The 24,602-nt window shown below is 45.8% G+C and overlaps 3 protein-coding genes across 3 annotated transcripts; 1 reads left to right on the top strand and 2 right to left on the bottom strand.

Moving 5' to 3' along the window:
* Positions 1–1,540: 1,540 nt before the first annotated feature.
* LOC307247270 (claudin domain-containing protein 1-like) lies at positions 1,541–4,690 on the top strand (the record flags this gene model as incomplete). The annotated part of the gene is made up of 4 exons (XM_080023382.1): positions 1,541–1,832; positions 3,138–3,245; positions 3,467–3,604; positions 4,356–4,690. 4 exons carry the CDS (start codon positions 1,541–1,543, stop codon positions 4,574–4,576), a joined length of 759 nt encoding a protein of 252 aa, XP_079879508.1. The 3' UTR covers positions 4,577–4,690.
* Positions 4,691–6,271: 1,581 nt separating this feature from the next.
* On the bottom strand, positions 6,272–8,249 carry LOC307247267 (N-acyl-aromatic-L-amino acid amidohydrolase (carboxylate-forming) B-like; the record flags this gene model as incomplete). The annotated part of the gene is made up of 6 exons (XM_080023379.1): positions 6,272–6,558; positions 6,965–7,077; positions 7,282–7,389; positions 7,493–7,586; positions 7,700–7,895; positions 7,987–8,249. 6 exons carry the CDS (start codon positions 8,247–8,249, stop codon positions 6,286–6,288), a joined length of 1,047 nt encoding a protein of 348 aa, XP_079879505.1. The 3' UTR covers positions 6,272–6,285.
* A 4,242-nt stretch (positions 8,250–12,491) lies between these two features.
* LOC307247274 (oxysterol-binding protein 1-like) lies at positions 12,492–24,003 on the bottom strand. Its single transcript, XM_080023386.1, has 16 exons — positions 23,737–24,003; positions 23,057–23,218; positions 22,720–22,928; positions 22,433–22,601; positions 21,671–21,782; positions 21,221–21,404; positions 20,839–20,956; positions 19,393–19,450; positions 19,142–19,306; positions 18,039–18,284; positions 15,929–16,049; positions 15,554–15,657; positions 15,303–15,398; positions 14,835–15,022; positions 13,183–13,418; positions 12,492–12,843 (listed from the first exon to the last, which is right to left on the bottom strand). The coding sequence occupies exons 2-16, from the start codon at positions 23,191–23,193 to the stop codon at positions 12,701–12,703; spliced, it is 2,286 nt and encodes a 761-aa protein (XP_079879512.1). The 5' UTR covers positions 23,194–23,218; positions 23,737–24,003; the 3' UTR covers positions 12,492–12,700.
* Positions 24,004–24,602: the final 599 nt, after the last annotated feature.

Genomic DNA, 24,602 nt, shown 5'->3' with positions numbered 1-24,602 from the left:
TGGAAATACAACAGGAAAAAATACATCAACAATATTTCCATATTCTTTATTTGATATATTGTATGTGTGGTGTACTGGGGCGGGTTTTGCAACGTGCATGCATGCATTGATGGTTTTGATGGGGCTGGGGAGAGTGGTGCATGTAGGACAAGCGACCGTCTGCGGCGGTGATGGTGGGAAGTGGGACAAGGGAGCAGATGGCGTCAGGGCGTCACACACCGTGCGGGGCCAGTAGCAGGCCGATGCTCTCATTGTTCCCCATCGACTGCTTCGGTCTGAGGGCTTTCCCGCTACATCCACCGACGACGCCAGAGTTACTCGATCCCGATCCGAGCGGCGATGAAAGGTTCGACAACTTTTTGAGAGTGGTTCCCGACGAGTCACTCGGTACAAAAATAATTTTACATTTACATTTACATTTAGTCATTTGGCAGACGCTTTTATCCAAAGCGACTTACAAGGGAGAATAACATTCAGCTACATTGCGACAGAGATTGGTGTAACAACAACATTCGTGTAACAATAAATACTGCAAGGTGGTGCTATTGTAGGTTAGGACAGGAGGTACTCACTGAAGAGCTGGGTCTTCAGGTGCTTCTTAATAATAATAATAATAATAATAATAATAATAATAATAATAAAAGACTCGCTCCATTTCGACTCTTCGTTCTGAGCGTCGAAGGAGAGTCGTAGTCGGCTGGCTCTGACGCAGAATTTTGTTTCTTTTGTTTTGCGAAATGAGATAGGCGACTTATCATACGGGATCGCCCTGCATCGGAAATTAAAAATGCTGTGTGAGACAGGGGCGCACATTGCGTCCCGATCCCGATAAATGCACATATCTGTATATACATAGGCATATTCCTTCTATCTACTCCATTTTATTTCAATTTATTTTTATTGTGTTTTATTCTATATATTTTTTATCTTATTCTATAAGTATTCCACTTACTGCATTACGTTTTAGGAGTCAGTTAGTCGGTCTATTAGAAAGGAATTTTCTACTTTTTATTTTATTTTATTTTTCATTTTTTCCTAGGACATATTGTGTGCTATCACCGGGTGCGTTGCATTACATTTCACTGCATATATGTATGGAAGTATGTATATGTATGTGACAAATAAAAATCTTGAATCTTGAATCTTGATCGCTCCCTCTCCATGCGTAACGGTGTGGACGGCCGTTTAATGCAGAGCCCCCGATCAGACTGCACACCTGCACACCAAGGCCTGCGATCACCGCTCCGCAGCGCGTCCCTGGCCCCGTTTCCCCAAAATAAAGCAAATAAAAACGGTGTGGGGTTTTTTTTTTGTTTTTTTCAGCTTAGACGTCCTAATCGTACGAAACAAAACTAAACAACGGCCGACTCTCGACGACCGGGCCACGTCAAACATCCCGTTCGCTGCGACCGAATCGTTCCGGGTTCCGCGTCCCTAAGCCTGCGCGCCGCGAGCGGATTTGACGGGCGACGCGCACTCGCGTCAACTTAATCCCCGTCGCCGCTGCGCGTCCCCCCCCCCCCGCGGCGTCGATGAAACAATGGTGGACAACCGCTACGCCACGGCCCTGGTGATCGGCTGCGTGCTGAGCGCCCTGGCCACGGTGTACCTGTCGGTGGCGGTGGGGACGCGGCACTGGTACCAGTACAGCAGTCCCGCCGTGCGCGGCGAGGCCAACGCGTCCGAGCTGCGCTCCCTGCACGAGGAGTTCATGGACGGGGAGTTCGACGAGAAGACGTACAGCGACACGCTGTTCCGGCTGAACGGCTCCGTGGGGCTGTGGTGGAGGTGCGTGCTGGTGCCCTCCACCGCCCACTGGTACCGCGAGCCAGGTGGGGGGTCTTATTATTACCGGTAACCCTCGCGCCGACCGGCCGACTCTGGGTTGTAAAGTGCTGGGGGGGGGGGGGGGGGGGGGGGGGGTTCCGCTCCCTCTTTCAGATTCGGTTTCTTCGCGAGTCGCTCGGTTTAAAAGAAAGAAAGAGAAAGAAAAAAAAAAGATTGGTTTGGTTTGATTCGGTTGCTCGGTGGACGTGCGGTGAGCGAGGGACAACTTCTGGTGAGTCAAGCCGGCTTGACACCGAAACCCCTGAGACGGGTGCCCGGGACCCTCCGCGCCGTGCGACCTCTCGAGATTCCGAGTCACAACACCGGTCGCTAATACAAATGGAGCGTTGTGGATCGCAGAGCATGGCGGCGTCGCCGCTCAGGACGTCCTTATTTTCCGATGCCCATTTGCTTGGGTTCCAAGCCTGGTGCCAGTAACTCTTATCTGGTCACATGTGGCGACAGCGGCGTCGTGGCGTCGGAGACTTCTTTTGAGTCGGTGTCGTTCGTCGGAATCCGTGTAATACCAGCTGGAGTCACCGAAAAGATGTTGTCGCCGTGAACGAGTCGTTCACGAGTTTGGCATCACTTGGTTGGAAGCTTTGTTTATTCATGGTGTTCGCAGGTCCTTAAAATATCTTAAAATTCTGTTGTTGTTATTATTATTACAAATATTACACCTTTTGTATTTTTGCTCATATTCGATTTTACCCAGATTTAGCCTTAGGTCAATACCAATCTCATCCCCGGGGAAGGGAGAGGCTCAATGCTAACTGTGTTAGCTCAATGCATGGCTGTGGAGGGGATCAACTAGCCTAGCTCCTGTGAAGTTTGATATCACGACTTCTTCATTTCTGCATGAAGATTTTGTTGTATTTATTACACATGGGCCTGTTTCTTTTTTTCTTTTGTCAGAATGAGTCAAGTTGTAACATTTCTGACGTCACAACACCCTAAAGCCAACGACGTTATACTTACCTTCATACTCACCTGCTCCACTTTCCAGTTCTAGACGAACCCAACTCACCTGGGCTGTACTTACCTGTGGGAAGTTCTGCCTAAAAAAAAAAACCAAAAAAACAAACGAGTGGTTGCATTTATTCCAGTTCCAAATCACTCACCTCGCTATCGGACCTGAAGAGAAGTGTTCTAATAACGGTTCATCTAATCATGTAGTTCATAACCTTTCCCCGTGTTTCTACCCAAAACTCACCCGGTACCGAATATAAAGTACTCGGTGATCGGCGATCGGTGAAATTGATGACGCATGACGACACACCGGGATATTAAGCCGCAGGTCACTGTTTCAGGTGCCGCCATGGCAATGGAATGTCGCAGCTTCACTCTGCCCCAGCAGTTCACCCCCAAGTATAAGGAGCCGGGGAACCACAACAGCGGCGAAGACATGCTGCGCACCTGTAAGTCGACACGCACGCATCCTTAAATCATCGGGGCGACAGGAGCGGTGTTTCCAGTTCGGACGACTTCTCCGGAAACACAGTAGCCCGAAAAAATGTTGTGTCCCGGGGACACTTCCTCCTGTCGCTACGACGCAAAGAGCTGGATGTGATTTATGGACTGTCACTTTCACCTTCTTACAATGGTGTGTGTGTGTGTGTCTGTGTCTGTGCACGCTTAGACCTGTGGAGGTGCCAATTTCTGTTGCCTCTGGTGGCGCTGGGCCTGGTGGTGCTGGCCGGCCTGATCGGGTTCTGCGCGTGCCTCTGTCGAAGCCTCGCCCCCACCCTGGGCATCGGGATACTCCATCTACTGGCAGGTGAGAGCGATTCTGCCCTCGCCGGCGCTCTCATTGCCGCTTGCCGGGTAGATGAGGAGATGAGTTGGGATGAGATGAGGGACTTTATTCATCTTCGTGGCGAAAACGGCAGCGGGAAAAACAGTGCAAAGTCAAGAAAGGGGTAAAGTCACTAAGTACGGGTAGTAGCAGCAGAGTAGTAATAATGTGCAAGGGCATCACGGCGGCAAGAACAGACAGTATCAATCCAGTGATCACAGCAGTAGCAATAATTTTAGAAGCATGGTTAAATATACTGTATATAGTAAGTAAAGTAGATGGATACATAGATACTTGACATATACTTTATTTATCTCTGGAGGGAAATTGCAGGGGAATTGCAATGACAGCGACAGCATACACTAAACCACGATAAACAAAAAATAAAACCAAAAAATGAACAGGAGAAACAATAAAATATAGAAGCGACCCAAAAAAACAACAATAAAGTACATATTTTTTTTTACGGTTTTAGTTATTTTCATTCCTTTATTCACTGTTGATGGTGATTTATAATACCGGGTGGTATATGATTGGTGGATGGTAATATAATACAGCATTGTATGAAGTAACATGGGATAATGCTATGATGATATTGCAATATTATAGATAGTGTAAGTAAATAATTAATACAACTAAAAATAATAATTAATAATTCCAAGCAGTGTTAATAAAATAAAAAAATCTCCATAAATGATCAAAATACAAATGCCGCTGTGGTTTGCATCACCAGGGCTGTGCACGCTGGCCACGGTGTGCTGCTACCTGGCCGGCATGGACCTGCTGCACCGGGCGTCCATGCTGCCCGACCACGTGGACGGCTCGCTGGGCTGGTCGCTCTACCTGGCCCTCATCTCCTCGCCGCTCCACATGATGGCCGCCGCGCTGCTGGTGTGGGCGGCCCGCAGCCACAGCCAGAACTACTACCGCATGACGGCCTACCGGGTGGCGTGAGCCCGCCGCCGTTTATTTTTTGTTATTTCTCAACTATATACGATTTCTTCTGTGTTTTTTTTTTTTTTTTTTGTTTTTCCTTTTTCCCACCGCGTCACGTTCGCGTTCAATCTCGAGGGGAAAGGAAGGCGGGTGTGATTTGACTTGTCCTCCACTGGTTTAAAGTGCATGCACTACTGTAGGGGTGAAGCCGTAATGGGGTTCAGGGTCGTGTTGGAATGAAAACCAGCTTCCTCCGCTGCTGTGAGGGTGGGAGGGGGGGGGACGTCTTATTAGATCAAAAATACTTTCATTACCAGTGTACTGCGCTAAATGTGTCAGTGGCAGTCTAGTTTGGCCCCATCCCCTCAGCCCTCGGGTTAGGACGAATGAATGTTTTACCCGCAGACCTTTTTGTCGTGGTCTACTTTCAGGCGAGAACCTGGCGAGGCTCATTGGAGTGGCCGGCTTATTAGAGTTTGTTTCATGATAATTGTGATATTTTGTGAAAACAAGTAACAAAAACAAAAATGTACACGTTGCTGGAAAAAAAATTCACATGGCTGATCTATTCCCTTCCCGGGTTTGATGTCGACTTTTTTTTTTTTTAACTTTAGAAATCACCTCGTCGCACTTAGTCAACAGACTGTTGTGGTAACGTTTTGATCCAGTTTGTTTCTCTGGTGCAATTTATTTAAGTTTAAGTTAAGAAGTTTTTTTTAGGTTATTTCCCATTTCCATGAATATTGTTGTAATATTTAGTTGTTTTTTATCGATTTTGTATTTCATAGTTTTGTTTCCTTTACTGAAATATTGTTTGTAAATAGTTATGGCTCTGCATTTATGATATTCACTGTTTTTACTGAGTTCTATATTTATTATCTTGTCTTTTTGCCATGTATTTACCCCCCCCCCCATATTTTTAATTTATCGAAACTCTTGGGAAAATAAATGAGTCGGCTGAAGTGGCAGGGTAGGCCAGGCGATGGAGCGATGGGATCTCTGTATCTCTGGGATTTTGGTTATGGTGATCTTGTGATGTCGTTAAATGTCGTCCTTGAGGCTGCGTTACAGTGAAGTGATGTCATTCTCTGAACTTTCTAGGCTGCTCTAGCTCTACGCCTCAACATGCTTGGTCATACTATCCGCATCACTCATGATTGTTTCTCGCATATTTCTTGTGAAAGCGCCAATGGTCATCCCCAAAATATCTTCCAAGTTGTGGATATTGTGGTATTCCTCGAAAAAAACATCCTGATATTTGATGATGTGGCGATGCCACTCAGCCCCCAAGGGAAGGTTTCTTTCTACAGTATGAGCTAAATTAACGCTGGTTAATATGAAGGAATAATGTAAAAATCACATGAACTAAGATAAGGAATGAATAGGTGGCCTAGGTGGTCTTGGTCTTAAAATTTCTTTTACATAAATAAAAAAGGTCCTATCCTCGCATTCTGCCTTTAAATGCAAATAATTGTACTATCCTTGCCTCCTGTGTAAATATATGGCAAACGTTACAGTGGGAGTGTGCTTTTGTAAATCCACAGTGAATTTGTTTGTGGATTATTATGGAGGTGTGTGTGTGTGTTTGTGTGTGTGGGTGTTGGAGTGCCCTCCACAATGCTGTCGTCACTTCAATAAAGTTTTGTTTTTTTATTTTATTCACATCAGTCCGATGAGTCTTCTTTGGCCATGAGGGTTCATATCAGCAGAGCTATTGTCCTCATAAGTCATGTCGGGGTGCCCTGCCGACAGTCCTCTTCCTCCTCCTCCTCCTCCTCTGACGTCGCCTCCGCCCGGCGCTCCAGCCCCGCCTGCATCCGGACGCTCGGGACGGCCACGCACTTCCGCCTCGCCAGAGAGAGAGCGATGCCTTTCTCGTAATACGCACATTCATTGATGAAGAAGGGGTACAGAGGTTCGCTGCCCTGGTAACGCAGGGTGTCTCCTGAGAAAGTCTGGAACAGGGGGTCGTTGGGATGGAGGAGGCAGAAATCCCGGTCCTGTGAGAGGGGGGGGGGGGAGGAAGACGTTCTGAGAAACGGTGGATTTCTTTTTCTACACTTAATGTGGTAATCCAGGACATTATTTCGTTTAAAAATGCCATATTTGGTATTTAATTTAGTCGGCACTTGATAAGGAACAGCTATAAAAATGTATGTGCGTTATGCGAGAGCTCCTCTCTAAGCCGTTTCCCATCGTCGGTGACCGGGTCCGCCACCGACAAGAAGCGAAGGGAGAACCCAGATGTTGAAAAATGAAATTCCGCGACATGTCTATTCCACCCAACACAGGCGATCGTATTGATGAGCCACTTTTACACAAAATGATCAAAGGGAATTCGGATTATTATTTTCTAAATGCACGTGATATCATGAAGCCACTCCCGAAGGCTGATACCCTCCCCACCTGGAGCTGAGGATGAATAGCTGCCGCTATGTTACGGGTTTCGGCGTCTCTCGGGTAGTCGACGTTCTTCACCATGGTGTACACTTCCACGGGGCCTCCTTCGAAGGCGGTACCTGGAGGGTGGTTGGTGAACATAAGACTTTGCGGTGGAGCGGAAGAGGTGGAAAGTGAGTGAGCCAACCAAGACCAACCCTTAACTAGTCGTGGTTAATGTATTAAAAACAACAGCACTGTTTTTGTTTTTAAGGTCTTTCTGAAGTATCAAATATATGAAGACGTCTTGCGCCGACGCTCCATACTCCCGCCGATCCTGGTACCTGAGTTGAAGAGACGGACCCAGTCCAGCATGTGCTGGACCCCCACGCTCATCATGGTGTAGGTGTTGGAGCGCACCACGCCGTGGGGCTGAGGGCCGATCTCTATCGCTACAGGGGAAAAAACGCTTTTCAATAAGAACACGAGCATTTACGCAGAGGAGCTTGATTTTGAGGAAAGATCAATGGCAGCACCGCACCGACAAAAACTCACCAAAGCCATGCTTGCCCACCGACTCGAGTGAATACGCCTCCTTGGCGGGGAGATCAAAGTGGATGTACCTGACTGGTACATCGGACATATGCCGCTGAAATACAACCGAGAGTTCAATTAGATCATTAAAAACAGACGACTGCTCCTGCCTCGCCTGCCCCCCCAACCGACTTTCACTCTCTTTAAGGTGGAATGAGTTGCGCTCGCCTGTAGGTATTTGAATATGTGCAGGCAGATCCAGTCGCTGTCCGAGTAGGCGATGAGGCACAGGCCCATGTTGGCCGTGGTGTTGTGGAGGTCGCACACCAGGTCCACCGCCTGGGCGCTGCCTTTGGGCCCCAGGAGGGAGTTGAGCTCCTGGGAGCGGACGATCTCGTAAGGCGTTGTGTCCGTCACGGGGCAACTGCAAAGCACGACAACCGTCCGATTAGAGAACGAAAAACCCACCAGGGCCGCCGCCGCCGCCGTCCCACCAGCCGCCGCTTGGCTCTGACCTGAGGCTGGCGTGGGTGAAGCAGCGGTTCAGGTCGGTCTCCGTGTACCGGCGGCACTGCTGGACGGCGCGCGGGTTGGACATCACCGTCAGCACGGACGTGAGGCGGTCCCCGTCGTCCCCGTCCTCTCCCCGTCCCCCCGCGGCCCTCTCGGTCTTCAGGCGCTCTCGGACCAGGTACACGCCCGACAGCTCGTTGCCGTGGGTGCCGCCGCACACCGCCACGCGGGACAGCGCCGGCAGACTCACCGCCTCGCCCTCCATCGCGCTGAGCCCGCGGTGCAAAGGGAGAAGATGCAAAAGGGGGAGAAGTACACGAAAGGCGTAAAAACGTCGATGTCTTCACCCTCAAGTCAGGCAACGTCGTATCCATACGTGAGTCACCGGTTGCTCTTGGTATATTTGCCGTCAAGTTAAATGTCTTAATATCTTTCCTTCTTAAGAAAAAAAATCAATCAATTGTTGTGGTACTACATACGTGTAAACAACATTACTAGTTCCTCTGCAATGCAAAGCAAAACACCAACATATTGAGAATCTTACCTCGCTTCACCGGTAACTAACAAATAATACTGCCGGGGGAGGCTCCGTCGCGGGAAACTCCAAACTCTGGGAATTCCCCCCTCAAACGCAGTGTCGTCAGAAGGGCGTCACCGCTTTTGACGTGAAATCCGTCAAACGTCAGGGCTGACCCTCTTAGCTGAATTGAAAAAGTTCCAGACTCAGATTGGGATTCGGATGGGGAGGAGAGAGAACGACATTGTCATTTCTTTTTGGGGAAGACCCCCTAGTTCACCTTTACCCAGTCCACCCCGGCACGTTGTCTTCCCCTTCCCCTCTCTCCCTCCCTCTCTCGCTCTCTCTCTCTCTCTCTCTCCCCCGCTGTTCCCTCTTCCACCTGATCCGAGGGCTTTCATGCAGTTCACTGACTCAGCATTCTCATCCCTCCCTCCCTCTCTCCCTCTCTCGCCCAATAGTAATGTACAGGCAGCGGCAGCCTGTATGTTGTTGTGTGAACTCTCGCTGGTCTGTCCGGCCCCGTGCTCTACTGTACTGTGCTATATTGTACGCGAGCCTGGGTGTGTCCTGGGAGGGATGTGGCGCAGTGGTAGCTTCCGCCGGTCCCCCAGGCGGCTGCCCAGCCAACCTATACTCTGTGGCCCCGCCCCGCTTCCCCCCCACAGTCAAGTTACTTTTATTTATAAAGCACATTTTAAAAACAACAGGAGTTGACCCAAACTGTTTTCCAGTCGATGAACAATGCAAGAAATACAGGGAAAAAAAGAGGAGCGTGAGTTATAATCAGGAGGAAGTGAAAACACATTAGACGAATAAAAGCGCAAAAACAAAGACATATAACGGACGGAAAACAAAGAAAAAAAACAAAAAAAAAACACCATCACCGAGGTTTAACCGAGGTAAAATAGATGAGTGAAAGTGATAACCCGGTAAAGGCGAGGCCGTAATGGGAAAACACATAAAATGACTCACTCTGACTGAAAAGCAAGGAGATAAATAAATAAATAAAAAGACGGGTCTTTAAATTCGATTTAAAATTGTCGATGGCAGGATAGGACTTAATGCGGGACGGGAGACCATTCCACAGAGCCTGGGGGCGGCGACAGAAAAGGGCCCTGGTTTCGAGGCTCGAGTAGGGGAGCGAGGGCAGCTGCTGTGAGGACGACCTACAGTCAGTGGGTATGGAATTAGCAGACCAGTAATGCATTGTGGAGCCAATCCATTTGGGGCTTTAAAAAAACCAAAATGGTCAAAATTTTGAAATCAATTCGGTATTTTACTGGCAACCAGTGCAAGTGCGCCAGAACAGGAGTGATGCGTTGTCTTTTCTTTGTTCCATACAGGGGTCTCCATTTTGCTGTGCTCAATGTAGGACGGTATAGGACGGTAGCTTCTAGCACGCCTTTCATCGGAGCGGCTAAAACATAAATAGGTGGACGCCGTCAGAGGGGCGCCCCCATATGTTCCCCTCAACCAACATGAAAGGAAAGAATAATGCTCGCGCCTCGACCTATAGCTCTTTAATGACGACGTATGTGGCTGATCTTCATGCAGCAGCAATGCTGATGTTAATGTAACGTTGATTTGTCCATAAAAACGTATTTTTTGAATAACAGGATCGGTACAGGCAGCCCCGTCCATAAACCACCATTTCAGAACAAACGCACAACACTCTTGTTCTCATGCTGAGGAAATACGGGCGCGGTCTTCAGATTGGAAAGAAAACCCATTGTGGAAATAAAGACCCCTGGGAACAAAGATGCACTCCCGGTAGGAGAGGCTTTCTGCCGCTTAATGGAAACAAGAGCTCCTGGAATTCTAGACGCTCCTTTAAATGGGTTGGAGTGATCTGTCACAGACGCCTTGTGATCAGTGGAAGAAAAAGACTTACCGAATTTCTCATTAGACAATGAATGTATAAGTGAACATTTTTTTTAATTTTGAATATGTTAAGTAGGTAGGCACTTTCAGTATGTAAGGGCTGAGTAGCAAACCGGCTTTCAATTTAGACCTCCCTGGGTTCGTTAATTTTACCCATATGAGGATGGATATTGTAAATATATAAATAAAAAAAAAAAAAAAAAACACACACACACACACACACACACACACACACACACACACACACACACACACACACACACACACACACACACACACACACACACACACACACACACACACACACACACACACCATTTATATCAACATTTTTGTTAATTTTTGAATGGAGGACACACACGCACATACATAAACACACATAAAAGATTATAAATAATTGAAATTAGATTAAATCTGCCAAAAGTGGAAAACAGCAAAAGCTTTATCGGACTTGGTATGTGTATTTGAAATGGTTTTATAGGGTTTACAAGTTCCCAGTTATCAACATCTAATTTCCATCTCTGCAATCCCTTATTTTCAACACATGAAACACAACATTAAGAGCGGACAAAGACAAAATTGATTATTATAATTTTTTTGTTTTGTTTTACAATTTTATTGTCAACATATTACGCCATCCCCACCGATGTTGAACAGCTTGTAGTGATGAGGAGAGAAATGTCTACAGGATTTGGCAAAAACAACCTTCAAATAAGTTACCCAATTAAAAATGAATAATGCAGAGTGAAACAAAACATTCTTAAGACCAGCATATGAAAAGTATTGTTTTGGGGGGGTTTTGACAAACCAGCATTTGTTTAGAGCAAAGCTTTTGTTTTTTTCCCCATTTTTCGGTCAAAATACTGAACAGAGTCATGTGTTCACCCCCGTCCAACACACTTGGAAGCTCCCTTTTTTTGTGAATACTACCAGAGGAAAGCATTTGACAATAAAACCTACCTCACAATTATAAGTACAATAAAGCAATTTCTATACATTTATAAAATCAGTTATTTCTTAAACTCTTAGTTAAACTCTTTGCTTCTTTATTCTTCATTTTTAAGTACACTTACAAACAGTTATGAAACGCACGCACGCACACAATATATCCCATATTTTTGGTGATGGAAACACACACATGCTTGCATACATATGGATTTGCCTGTGTGTGTGTTTGAAATTTACCATTTTATTTTAACCAATTTTTTTTATTTTTTTTTTATATGAAAATTGAAATTTACCATTTTAAATTGCCTTGTTCTCGTCGCTCTTACTTGGGTCTGTTCCGACTTACATGACACAGAAACCACGACTCCTCGGCCCAATATGATATTAACAACGGGAAAAAAACAAAAACAAACAAACAACAACAAAAAAAAAAAAACTGTACGGCCACATTTCATGGCCGGTGAACGCCATCTCGCCGCACATTTCATATTCTTCACGGCGACGACGGTTCACGTCTCCCGCCCCCTTGTTAGATCGGCGCTAGCCCTCTCTACTGCGTGTTGGATTTTAGTAAATATCTTTTCTTATTCGACTACCCAGGCGACCGGGCAAACTCCCAAAACAACAGAACCAGCATCAGACGGGTAGAACCAACAGCACGGCAAAATTCCAAGTATAAAAAAAAATAAAAATAAAAAATAAAAATAAAATAAAGAAATTGCACTGTCATATGTCCATATGCATAGACCACATGGAATACAATGTGATTTGGGAAAAGACAAAAAATAAAAGAAGATAAAAAAAATCAGTATAGAAAACAGTATTTCGGACAATTGGTTCGGGTTTTTAGTTTGTTTTTTTCCTCCCCTCCCCCCACCTGGAAACACAGGGGAGTCAACGTTTGCAACAGCGATGGAAGAACGATCAAACACACGAAGCAAACTGAGCGCTTCAGTTCGGTACGTGAAGACACTAAATCAGCGGGGGGGGGGGGGATGTTAACAAAAAATATGAAAAACCCTCTCCAATTTCTCCAAGGCCACCGATCGACATTTTAAGGACAGTTATGGGTTTATATCTCTCTCTTATCTATTTATTTATATATATATATATATATATATATATATATATATATATATATATATATATTAACCAGGTTTCACCCCTTTGTTAGAGTTCTGCTCTGATCCAAGCACACGAGGCTCAGACGGCGGCATTGGGGACACCACGTTATCTCACCAATGGAGCACGGTCGGCACATAACGGTGGAGGGGGGAGATGGGATCTATCCTCAGGACCTCTTAGAACAGAGAGCCGTGGGAGGGGGATGGGGGCGGGGATGGGGGGTTGGGGACGGGGTGGGGACGTCAGAATATGTTGGGGCAGGACTCCCAGCTGCCTTGCTCCTTGGCCTCCCAGTAGCCGCCCTTGTAGATGTGCAGCGGCTCACCTGTGGTGGGGTCCTCGCAGTGCTCGAACCACAGCGCCTTGTAGTTGTCGTGGGGAGCGCCTGGCGGGGGAGAGGAGGGAAATGATTAAGGAAATCAAATCGGTTTAAAAATAAAATAAAATAAATAAATAAAGTGGGGGGTGCCCGGGGCGTGGAAATAACGAGTGAAAGGAAATAAAAGAAAAAATGAAGCGAAGGGAGAATACTTGCTTTTCTGAGAGTGATCAGTAAAAGAGTCCTCATCGACAGCTTTTGGGAGAGTAGAGGGAATCACAGAATAATATATATATATATATTTCTTTCCCCCCGAATCAGGGTAGAGAGGATAAAAGAAAAAAAGGGGAGCAAGGCGTGGACAGGAAAGAGGGGGAGGGCGTGGCCGTCCGCCGCTTCCCTTACCTTCTTCCGGCTGACCGGCGGCTCGCAGGCTGACGGCCTCACGCTCCCGCTCGCGGCGCACGGCGCGCTGCTTCTCCTCCAGACGCTGCTTCTCGGCGTTGGCCTCGTCCCAGCGGCCATCCTCCATCAGCCGCTGGTCGGGGCGCTGCCGGCTGTCGGTCGGCGCCACGCCCTCCTCGGCCTCATTCAGGGTGAGCGCCAGGTCGGTGAAGAAGTACATGGCCTCCGCCCCCTCACTGCTCGGAAGGAGAGGATGCACCATTACATGTTGGGATTCGGTCATTACAAAATGAAATTCAAGGACTTTCAAGTACTTCTTTTAAGCACTATTTTCCCCCATTTTCAAGCACTCCACGCAATACAAATAATCAATTTCCAATGTCATCTTTATTAATTAAAATATAACCTTTAGTCAAATTTTCTATTTTTATATATACAAATATATGTATACACAGTGCACACACACACACAGTGCACACACACATAGTGCACACACACACACACACATCTTGAACACACACACACACACACACACACACACACACACACACACACACACACACACACACACACACACACACACACACACACACACACACACACACACACACACACACTCACTCTTTAAACAACTGTAGAACAGTAAATCACTGCACTGCAGTTGATCTGTTGGAAATGTACTTTGGTTTATAGGCTCATTGCCAACATTTTGTTAACTGTTCAGCCATATTTAATGTCAGGTTTTACCGGTTCAGGGTTATTTCATAAGTGGTTGTATCAGAACGTATATTTTTTTTGACCAGATTTTTTGTTATTTTTACGTTGTATCTGTTGTTATTCACGAGGTTTCGGGTACACTGCCATACCTCATTATGCACAGTCAACTGTTAGGTTTATTGTCTATTTTACAATTTTTTCCATATATTGCCATTTTCTTTTTAGATTTTTATTCTTATCGTTTTGCTTTATGACTATTTTGATGACTGTTTTGACCTGAGCTGCTGAGAGAATTAAAATTGATGAGAACCTTATACTTCCTCCCCCGGGATGTGGCTATAACAATATAACAACAAGACCGATGCTTGATATAGGTTTATCCAAGTGACGAAGCTGGCGTTTTCTTGAATAACCGGCAGAAGACAGTCATGGGAGAGGTTTGATGAGAAATGCGGAAAATGTTTGGTGCTCGGTAGGGCTGAGTATTGTTTGAAAAAAAATGACGATACAAATACCAATACCTTTAAGTGATACTGATACCAACAGAGTATTTGTTAAGTCGATACCTTTTTTTCTACTATACCCATCATGTGAACGGAAGCATTCAGTTGCGTACAATGCCACCACTTGTCCCCATCCAAATGATTTTTTTTTACACAAACACATTTTGAAAGTGTTCAAATTATTGAAATATTTACCCTGCCCTAGCGGTCTGTAAAAACATATAAAATTAATTCAAATAAATAAATAAATAACTAAAATAAAGAGTGCAAACCAAGTCTCTCTCCCAGCAAAACCCATTCCCAGTTTGTTTTGAGCCACATCCCAATCAGCCCCGTTGGGACTGACGACGGCAGATCCATGATTGGCACCCCGTGCAAGCAACTCCTCCATTTTGAATCCGCCTTAATTTCCCATAAACGTGAGGCACTCACGGCAGGGGGTTCCTCCTCCAGACCTCCCGGGCCTTCAGGGTCTGGTAGACCGTCTTCTGCCTGCCCTCGGCGCCGTTCTCGCCGCCCCGGCTGCTCTGCATCACCCTGGACAGCTCCATCTTCTCGTCCCACGTGCCCGACAGCACGTAGTGGGCCTTGTCGCTCTTGTCCATCACCACGCCCGTCACCTGGAAGGTGGAGGAGGAGGAGGAGGAGGAGGAGACGGTTGAGCGCTGAGACATGAAGACGACTGACGTGACAGAAAACCAGGCCGGAACAGGGGATGCGAGAAAAATATCAAACCTCCCCGATATTGGTGATGACCAAGCCGTCAAAGATTGTTATTCGGCTTTTTTAGGAGCAGGGAAAGCACTAGCGCATTTCCCGAGGCCAACGATCTTGGTTGACGATCTAGGTCTCCCGTCACAATATCGACAACATATTCATTGATTTGAAAGTTCATTTCACCTTTCTGGGCACGTCCCTGGAGAAGTAGCTGTAGGGGGCAAACTTGAGGTGGCAGTGGTCGCCTGTCGTGTGGTTCACCACGTCAATCTCCCCCGACTGGAGAGGAGCCGAGGGCGGAGCGCGGCAGAGGGAGAGAGCGGGAAAGACTCGGTCATTTCGTGTTCGCCGGCCGTCGTTTTCAAACGCAACCGAACGGCATCAACGCCCCCCCCCCCCCCCCCCCCCGATGGAGTTAATTCTGTCTCCCCCACCTGGTCGATCCATAGCTTGCCTACGATGATGTTGTGCACGGTCGTGGTGACTTTCTTCCAGGTGTAGTGATTGTTGCCCTTCTCAAAGATCGCGTGGATCGTTCCTAGGAGCAAGACACAAAAAAACCCCACAAAAAAACCCATTGATAATCAAAAAAAACAAAAAAAAAAAACAACCAACCACGCACGACTTCACTCATTGTGGATTATGGATTCAGTCGATCATTCTTACGTCAATTGCATTGTTCAATTTCACTTATTTCACAGGAATGACTGAAATGTTGCCCTTTTACTCTTGTTGCGATTGAGACATGCATGCTGCACCTGGCTACAGGCCGAGGCAGTGTCCAAAATGTCAAACACCTCATCTCTTACCTAGTGGCATGATTGATAGATATTTTCCCCTGAACTTGCTGGCTACAGTGATCTCCTGCCTCAGAGTCCAGCCTCGATTGGAGATTGCGTGATGCGCAGCTGCAGGGGGGTGGTGGCTCACCTAGAAAATGATTGTATTTGACAAGAAAGACACACACACACACACACACACACACACACACACACACACACACACACACACACACACACACACACACACACACACACACACACACACACACACACACACACACACACACACACACACACACACTCACTCAACTCTCTGGTGCTCCGTCCCCTTCAACTATTCCTGTCTTATCTGTCGTCACCACAGGAGAGACGGGGTGACGATGCTCTGATGGGTTTCTTAGAGACGCACTAATCGATCGGCCGGTGACCGGAGTCGGACGGCTTTCAGCTTGATCGGCCGTGACTGGTTACCGCATCACATATCCGATTCGTGCCGGTGGAATTTACACGCGTATGCATATCGGACGATGGTTCACATCATGCTCGGGCTGGGCGGTATACAGATATATTTTCAAACGAGATATATAGGATGAGACGATAACATTTATGTGGATATAGTTTGATGTGGGGTTAAAATACATAACTTGTTTCTTCTGTGACGCCATGCGAGTGTTTACATGTAACTGCATCAGTTATTCACACCGTACTGTAGCTGTCTTGTAACGAGGATTATCACATTGTATGTGAGCTACGATGTCGAACTATATACAGTACACGCATTCATATCACCAGGATAAACCCCTTGAAATGCATCACCTCGTAAAGTTACCAAACATGTTTTCCGTCTGACCTGCCGATTGAGATTTTTCATTCAATTGGTGGTTCGTAATAAAACATTGTCGTCCGATCATTTTGAGTTTATATCCGCGATCGGAGGAATCAAACTTTCTTATCATTTGGTCTCTTTGGGCATATCTGTTGTACGTCAGTGACAAATATATTGAGTAATCTGATCACACTCACGTGACAGAACAGCTGCACATACTGACTACTGCTGCAATTTTCAGTTAGCACAATAGTGAGATTGCTGCTTTTAAGTGCAAATATAGTTTTCTATTCTATTTATAATGGTACTTGCATCCAAAATAAATTGCAATCAGGAACTCATGCACTATGAACAACCGGAGCATATGCTCCGCTGTGACTGCAACAAATACACAGTCTGCGCAATTTTGGAATATTGTCAGGCGATAAAATATTTATCCTATCTTCGTTGATCTTGAAGTACCTCCAAACAGCCGATATTTTCTTTCTTCCGCTCTCTTTTTTCGAGCGTCAACTACGTCACATTATGTTGGTATCGGGTTTGAGTATCGGAGCATTTTTACAGAGAGAAATTCACACGGCCCATACTATGCTCATGTACTCTACATGAGCATAGTATCGGCTGTGTGATTTTGACCAGCACAGAATCTGAAAATGTATCTGATCGGCCAGTCACTGGTCATGGCCAATCAAGCTGAAAAGCGGCCGATCGATCGTAGCATCTCTATTACGAACGTTTAATATGTTAACATGACAGTCACATTTTTGTTCTTATTACTCCCCTACTTCCCATTTTACCTCAGCATTGCAGCGTCAGTGGACAAAAAATGACCGCTGTGCTCAGTGGATGTTGAGTAAGTGAGAGGAGAGGGAGGCCTTACAGAACCACAGGTTGTAGCATCTGGTCCAATCCCAGGGGTGTTGTTTAAATACCCAGTAAATGTATAATATAGTTTTGTATTGATTGATTGATTTCCGTCATGAAATGACAATAATATATCTATTTTTAGCGTAGCTTCAGCTGGCATTTCATACCTGCGTATTTTGACCAAGAATTGCGTGGCTGGTACACAAAATGCATGCACAATGGCAGGTCTGCAGGTTTTCGCTTTTTTCAAGGACTTTTCAAGCACCTAAGCACAAAAGTCGCTATTTTCAACTTATTTCATTCCAAGCACTTCAAGCACCTCAAGGACCTGGTAAGAACCCCGATTTTCAATTTCAATCCAATTTCCCCATTACACGTTCTTAAGCTACTTTCCTATACTGTATGTTGACCCTTCGTTTCCCCTCCGGTGTCCCTCTCTCTCACCTGCTCGCAGAGGGAGCGGTAGCCGCTTTCTCGCAGGCGGTCCAGCTCGTAGGTCTCGCCCAGCAGGGGGTTGAAGGGCTTGCCTGTGCGGTGCACCGTGGTGGAGTAGGAGGAGACAGAGAAGGCCGCCACGTAGCACAGCTGCTCCAGTGAGCTTTGGCACTTGGCCGCCTTGTCCAGCAGCTCATGGTACTCCAGGTCCTCCGACAGCCGCTGTAGCATGGAGATGGGTTCGTTGAAGTTCACCTGGAAGGGGCGGGGAATCAATCAGAATCAAATCCTCCCAAGTATTACGGATGACCATAAAACTGTATCAAAGGCTGGAGTTTCCAATTTTGTCCTCCGGTTTCTCTCTTTTCATTCAACCCTCGTTTTAAAAAGAAATTATGGTTTCGGGAAGCAAAGAAACGGTCTGAGACATTGTGAGCGTCTCATTTTTGAAAAGGAGAAAAGGTAGGCTTGAAGGCCAAAACCTCCCTGAAGAGCAGTTTAACAAAGAAAAAAGGAGAAGCTCACAATATTCTCAAGACAGTTGCTCAATAGTATGGCGTTCAGCAGGTCGTGCAAAATCATAGGGACCAACATTTTGAATAGGCTTGTGTTGAAAAATGGAGAATCTATCCTTTAAGGCCTTTAAGGGTCTCAACGTGGGGTCCAGTGACCACCAGGTGTCCTTCAGGAGGTTCCAGGGGGTCCCCAGCAAAATAATTAAAAGTTCAACTTTGCCATTATTTAATTTACAAGACCTTAGCGCCATTAGAGAATGTACAATCATTCCTGTTTCGACCATACTTTCACTGCTGTCTCACTGACAATAGTATAGACAGGTACGCATGTTTAGACTAAAGCATATCTAACAATAAAAACCTTCTCAGATTGGGTTCCCGGGGACAAAATCTTATCAACTGGGGTCCATGGCCTCGTGCCTATCGAATTGAGGGTCCTCGACGTGGAAAAACATTTCACCATCACTGCTTTGAGGAACTCTAAATAACGGAGTCATCATTATCGCACGTATTAAGAAATGCCTGATTCATTTCCCATCGTTGCCGAGAATTAAACAGAGCACATGTTCCGGCGGGTCAGAGCGCGGTGATACTGACGGGCATGGGGATCTTGGAGAGCTCTTTGCCGATGCAGTTCTTCATGATGCTCCAGAGGTTGAGGGAATAGTTGGGCTTGTCCGGGATGCAAGTCCGTCTTTTCTTCGTTGGTACGAGCTCCTGAGACGGCGACTCGGGGTTCATGGCCAGAGGCTCCTCGTTCAGCTGAGACCGACAGGGAGGGGTGTTAATAACAGCAAGCTTTGAAAGCTCCTGAATCACAACGCCGATGAGGCGTAGTTCAGACCTACCGATTGGTCGTCGGGGCAAATTTCGCTGTTAAAGCCGCTGATATTACTGCTGGACCTTCTGTGAAGCGAGAGCAGAGAAACAACAAAATGATCAGTAGAAGTGGTAGAGAGGTGCACGGGACAATGTATGTATGTAAGGCATAAAAGCGACTCTTGTAAAATGGTACTACAAAATGAAATGAACAACCCTGGGAATAAAATAAATAGGTTGACAATATTTCAGGGATGACTAATACGGTTTCATAAGGCATTTAAAACACAAAACATATTAGCAAACCCATCACTGGTAATGTGGATATCATGACCAAGCAGGTTGGGACTGATGAGAATGATGAGCAGAAATTTGCATTACTTTAATACCTACTATAAACATTTAACTATCTGACGCTGTTATGATAACTAAGATCCCAGACTATATCAAGTATCGTAACACAATATATTGTCCAGCGATAATTGAAATTACTGACTTCCATCTAGACCGCATTATGACGTAAGCGGTACCTATCATCTCGGGGTGCAATGGTACGCGGTATGTTATCGAACTGTTCGGTCCACGGTTCAATATACACACGTATTACAATATCGCGGTAAAAGTCCAGATACATTGGCACAGCGTACGGGCGGGGCGCAATGTGCGGAAGTGCTGCTTCCTATTAAATCCACCGTTGCAGCTCCACTGGCCACGTCAGACTGCGCAGAATTTCCTCTATTTTTGTGCGGGGTCTTTTTTTTTTTTTTTTTTTACCCTCAACTGCGTGCAGTTCCATAGAAACACAAGATAAAATATACATAGAAATGTTTTTTTAAAGAGTGCCATCAATCAAGGTGTCCGGTCGTAAAAATAACCCCCTGGGATGCCCGTGTCCCATCTCTATTATGAACTTCTCGTTACCACGTTGTTCACGAACGAGCCGGTTCTTTTGAACGTTTTTTTTTTTTTTTGTGTGTGTGTGTGTGTGTGTGTGTGTGTGTGTGAATGAAGGGAACCGAGCTTTGCTGAGTGATGAGCCGTTCTTTTTTGTCAAGTTTTACAGTTTAATGTTGTGTTTGTTTAAGTTGCCATCTCCTGCCACCGGCCAATGTTTCCGCCTCCATGTCAGATAGAGCCGACACTCCTCCCTCGCTGGGAAGTGTCCGGGCTGGCAAGGACTGCACCCACTGTCACGTCAGGTTCACAAAGGCGCACACACTCCCTGGTCTGACTGTGAGGTCTTATTTCAATAAATTATTTTACTTATATTATTTGTGTGTGAAAAATACTATTTATACCTGTTCTTCACAAAAGCCCACTGTATGATTTCACCCCTACTACGAACATGTATGACTAAGCATGTTTGACAAGGTTCTCAAACAAATAAACCCAACCCTCATCTGAGGAATGTCTGGCATCGCTTGGTGCTCAAGCTGCTGTCATTGTCTTTCCCAGTGGCGTAGTTATCGACTGACTTGTGAAATTGGGGGTCTGCCGGCACAGTGATGAACTCGGGGGCCTCCTCCACGGCGTCAAAGAACTCGTTGTCGTCATCCTCGTCGCTGGCTTCGCCCTTACCTGGCCCGGCCGAACCTGGAGCAAAAAAAAAGGAAAAATAAGATGACAAAACAAAACGGATACGTTCCCCCTTGTTACTCAATTGAGATTTTAAATCACCATCAATTCTAGCGATTTAAATTCATGCAATTTTGTATATTTATCTTTATTTGCATACTCTGTTTTTACTTGTTTTTAATGCATTTATATTTCTACTTTGCCTTTATACAAAATATCGAAGGTTTCTGCATAAAACAATGATGACCCAAAACTGAAAGGAAGCGCTTGGTGGGACCGCACCCTTGCTGTCCGCTGCCGTGTTGGACTGCGCCGCGCCCCTAAACGCCCTCTCCAGGTTGTTGTGCTGCTTCGCCAGCTGCTCCAGCGTTTCCTCCAGTCGAACACGCTGGTCCCGTTCCGCCTGCAGGGCCTTCTGCCACCGTTTACTGTGAGCCTGGGCCAGGGCCAAGAAGTCTTCACACACCTGACGAGTAAAATGTCAAAAATGTATTAATTAATTAATTGCTTAATTAATTAAAACGGAGAGAAAAATGAATACATTCATTTTAGGTCATTTGAATGAGGCCAGTGAATATCTTATGGCCTAAAATACAAGCACGGGCATAATGTCAACTTTTAAGGCCAGGTTTGGATCGCATACGAGCAACCTATATTTTTCCCCGCGAGGTCATTCTGTTCATTGTGCGGAAGAAGATATTTCATGGGAAAATTCAAAAAATGAAGACTTACATTAATCATGGCATTGGAGGTAATTCGAAACAGCGTGGTTCTCTCCGTCACCTGCCGAATCTTATCCCCGGCCTCTCCCGTAAGACGCAAGCTGTCCAGTTCCAACAAAGACCTACGACACACATTGAGCATATCAGCACATAAATAAAGTCTACATTTGATAACTTGGTGGTGAAATATTAAGTTAACTGCCAAATTGGAAGTGGTCTTCCCAAGTCAGAATTAAACCATTCCAGAGACCAAGCGTCAATGATTCCGGTCGTCTTTGATCGCCTGGTGCTGGCCTGCTGTAGAGCCGGGCCTAAATATCACCTCGTTCTTGATCGGTCCCTTAACTGTCACCGTCACTGATGCAAACAACGGAAAACCTTTGATTTTGCCTTACGTCTCTTTACGATTTTTGCCATTAACTCACTGTTAATGTCGTTGGATAGTATTGTGGACGGATCTCACAGAAGCCAAGTTAAAGATAAATTGACTGGGCAATGACGAGATACAAGCAAAATGAGGCAATTCTAAAATAATACTGCAGAGGAAGTTATGCAGTTTATATAAAAAAATTATCATAAAAAGGGAACACAACAGGTCTTTCCAGATGACAGACAGTGCACTTGGGGGTAACTCCGGATGCTGTTCATGTGACTTGTATGAGGGTTGTAGTTAATCAAAAAGAGCAGTTGGTAACAGCCACAATGCTATTTGACAAGAGAGCCATGACATGCCAAGTCTCTTGAGCACAAATGGGGCTGCAGATAGACTAACCTCTGTAGGGCAGAGCCATGCTTAGAGATGAGGTCATTGCACGTGCACAGGTCCTCCATCTTGCTGCCCAGCGTCCTGAGTGTCGACTGAACCTCTGAGGTCTGCGCTCCAGAACCTTGTCCGAGTGGTGCGGGCGGAGAGGAGAGAGAGAAGTCGTCCCCAGAGTCATCTACGGAGGACCAAAAAGAAAGAGACAATGTTAAACCTCAATAAAAAAAAAAAGAATGGCGTGGCAGGTGGATAGTTTGTTGACCTTGACTTCTTATGAAAAACACACAGCGCTTTACCTGACTCGGCCTGCATGCGAGCAGCCTTGGCTTTGGCCAGTTCCAGGGCCGTGATCCAGCGCTGGCGTTCCACTTCACAGCTGGCTTTCAGGTGATATGTCTGTGCCCCGCCATTGGAGATCACAAAGTTGCAGGCGTCATCCACGGAGATAGTCGCTGTTGCCAAATTAATGGTACCCCTACATGTGTGGCCCATCTCTGCCTGTGTCCTAGTTATTATAAAGACAAAATAAATGGAGATGCGGAATAATTTTGCGTAACTAAATTTTGATCAATTTAAGCAATTTGCTTGCTTGCAATTATATTGTTCAAATATTGCAGTATGAAGAGATCATACCTGTAATATGACAATAATCCATTGCTCAGGACGAACCACCGCCGCTGATAACCTTTAATATAATTTGTCCATTTGAACACCCAGCCTTTGTATGTGTCTCCAGCTGGGGTTGGTGTTGGGGATTTAGGCTCCGACATCACAGAAAGACAGATGGGGGGTAACCTTTGATACAAAGGTATATTAGAAAAGTAAAGGCAAAAGACATGTGTTGAAGATGATGGATTGCCAGGTAAGCGTCATTGATCTTCCAGTGTGTTGTCACAAGTCAAAGGGTAAGAAGCTGTACTGATTACACGCCTTTAATAGTTCAACCCAAGATGGCACACAATTTCGTTGCTTGCTATTTGGCCCCATGCAAGAAAAATCTCAATGTCTTAAATATAAAAAAAGCACTATACAATTTTTTTTAAGTAAATTTTAAAATGTAAACAAATTGGCAATATACAATAGCAATAGAAAACATGCAATAGGTCATAAACAATAACCTAAAAATCCACAATGAACCAGTAAAACTCTGTTAGCTGTCGACAGAAAAGAGGAATGACCTCTACTTTGACGTTAGCTGGAGTTAACAAAATTGGCAAATTGCTGAGAAACATCAGCCGACACTATTCATTTGGACTTGCTGTCACCGACGCTAGCTTGGCAGCTAGCCCGGAGACTGGCTAGCTGCTGTTTACCTTGACGTGTCCGTAATGTGAGCTCAGGCAACCAGGCACCCGGTGACGTCACGGCTATCGTTGACACCCATATGCTAACAGGCTAACACCGGCCGTTCGGACAAACAAAAAAGAAGAGGGGCTCGAGCGAAGCCTCGGGGGGCAGCGACGGCGCGGAGGCGAAACGTTCTTTCGAAAATGCCGTCGGGCCGACCGCGCCGAACGCTTGTCCGTGCGACACACGTAGAGACGCGCCCGGTGGCACAGCGTTGGACATCTAAGCTACGTCTAACTAAGCTAAGGGGAGCTCGGCTACACCCGGTGCGACGCTGTTTCCTCCCGTGCGGAAACCGCTAGTCAGGCTTCTGGTTCCGTTTCATTGTTTATTTTTTATTTCTTTTTTTTTGAGAATTGGTCAAACACAAGTCGGATGAGAACACGTTTAATTCATTCCACCATCTTTTTGGATGCTCCTTTTTTTAAATAAATAACCTGTGGTATTTATTTGCGTACAGTTATATTTTTTTTAACTCACCAACTCGAGTCCAGTATTCGTTTCGTCATGGATCTACGCGAGTTGCACAACGTGTACAAAGTACACGTCGCTTACAATGATAAATCTGTAGTTTATTCAGTGTACTTTCACTTTGAGAAAAAAAAAAAAAAAAAAAAGTATTTTAAAAGAACCGTGTGTGGCGTCGGGGCAAAATAAGCGACTCCGGTGGGACTCGAACCCACAACCTTTGAATCACATCGCCAGTGCTTGCCTAGAAGTCCAATGCGCTATCCATTGCGCCACGGAGCCACCTGTTGCATGAGGAGAGATATTAGGTATTCATTCATTATCTCAACTACATTATTCGGTCATGAACGGTCTGCGAGGCATT

This window comes from Zeus faber (assembly GCF_960531495.2).
Source record: "Zeus faber genome assembly, chromosome: 22".
NCBI lineage: Eukaryota > Metazoa > Chordata > Actinopteri > Zeiformes > Zeidae > Zeus > Zeus faber.
This window is presented reverse-complemented; position numbering and strand designations above follow the sequence as displayed.

Coding starts and splice junctions, on each gene's coding strand:
- LOC307247274 (XM_080023386.1), bottom strand. CDS start 23,193: ATGTCGGAGCCTAAATCCCCAACACCAACCCCAGCTGGAGACACATAC. Junction 15,658..15,928: donor TCTATCAATCATGCCACTAG/GTAAGAGATGAG, acceptor TCTTGCTCCTAG/GAACGATCCACGCGATCTTT. Junction 15,023..15,302: donor CCAGGGACGTGCCCAGAAAG/GTGAAATGAACT, acceptor TCCACCTTCCAG/GTGACGGGCGTGGTGATGGA.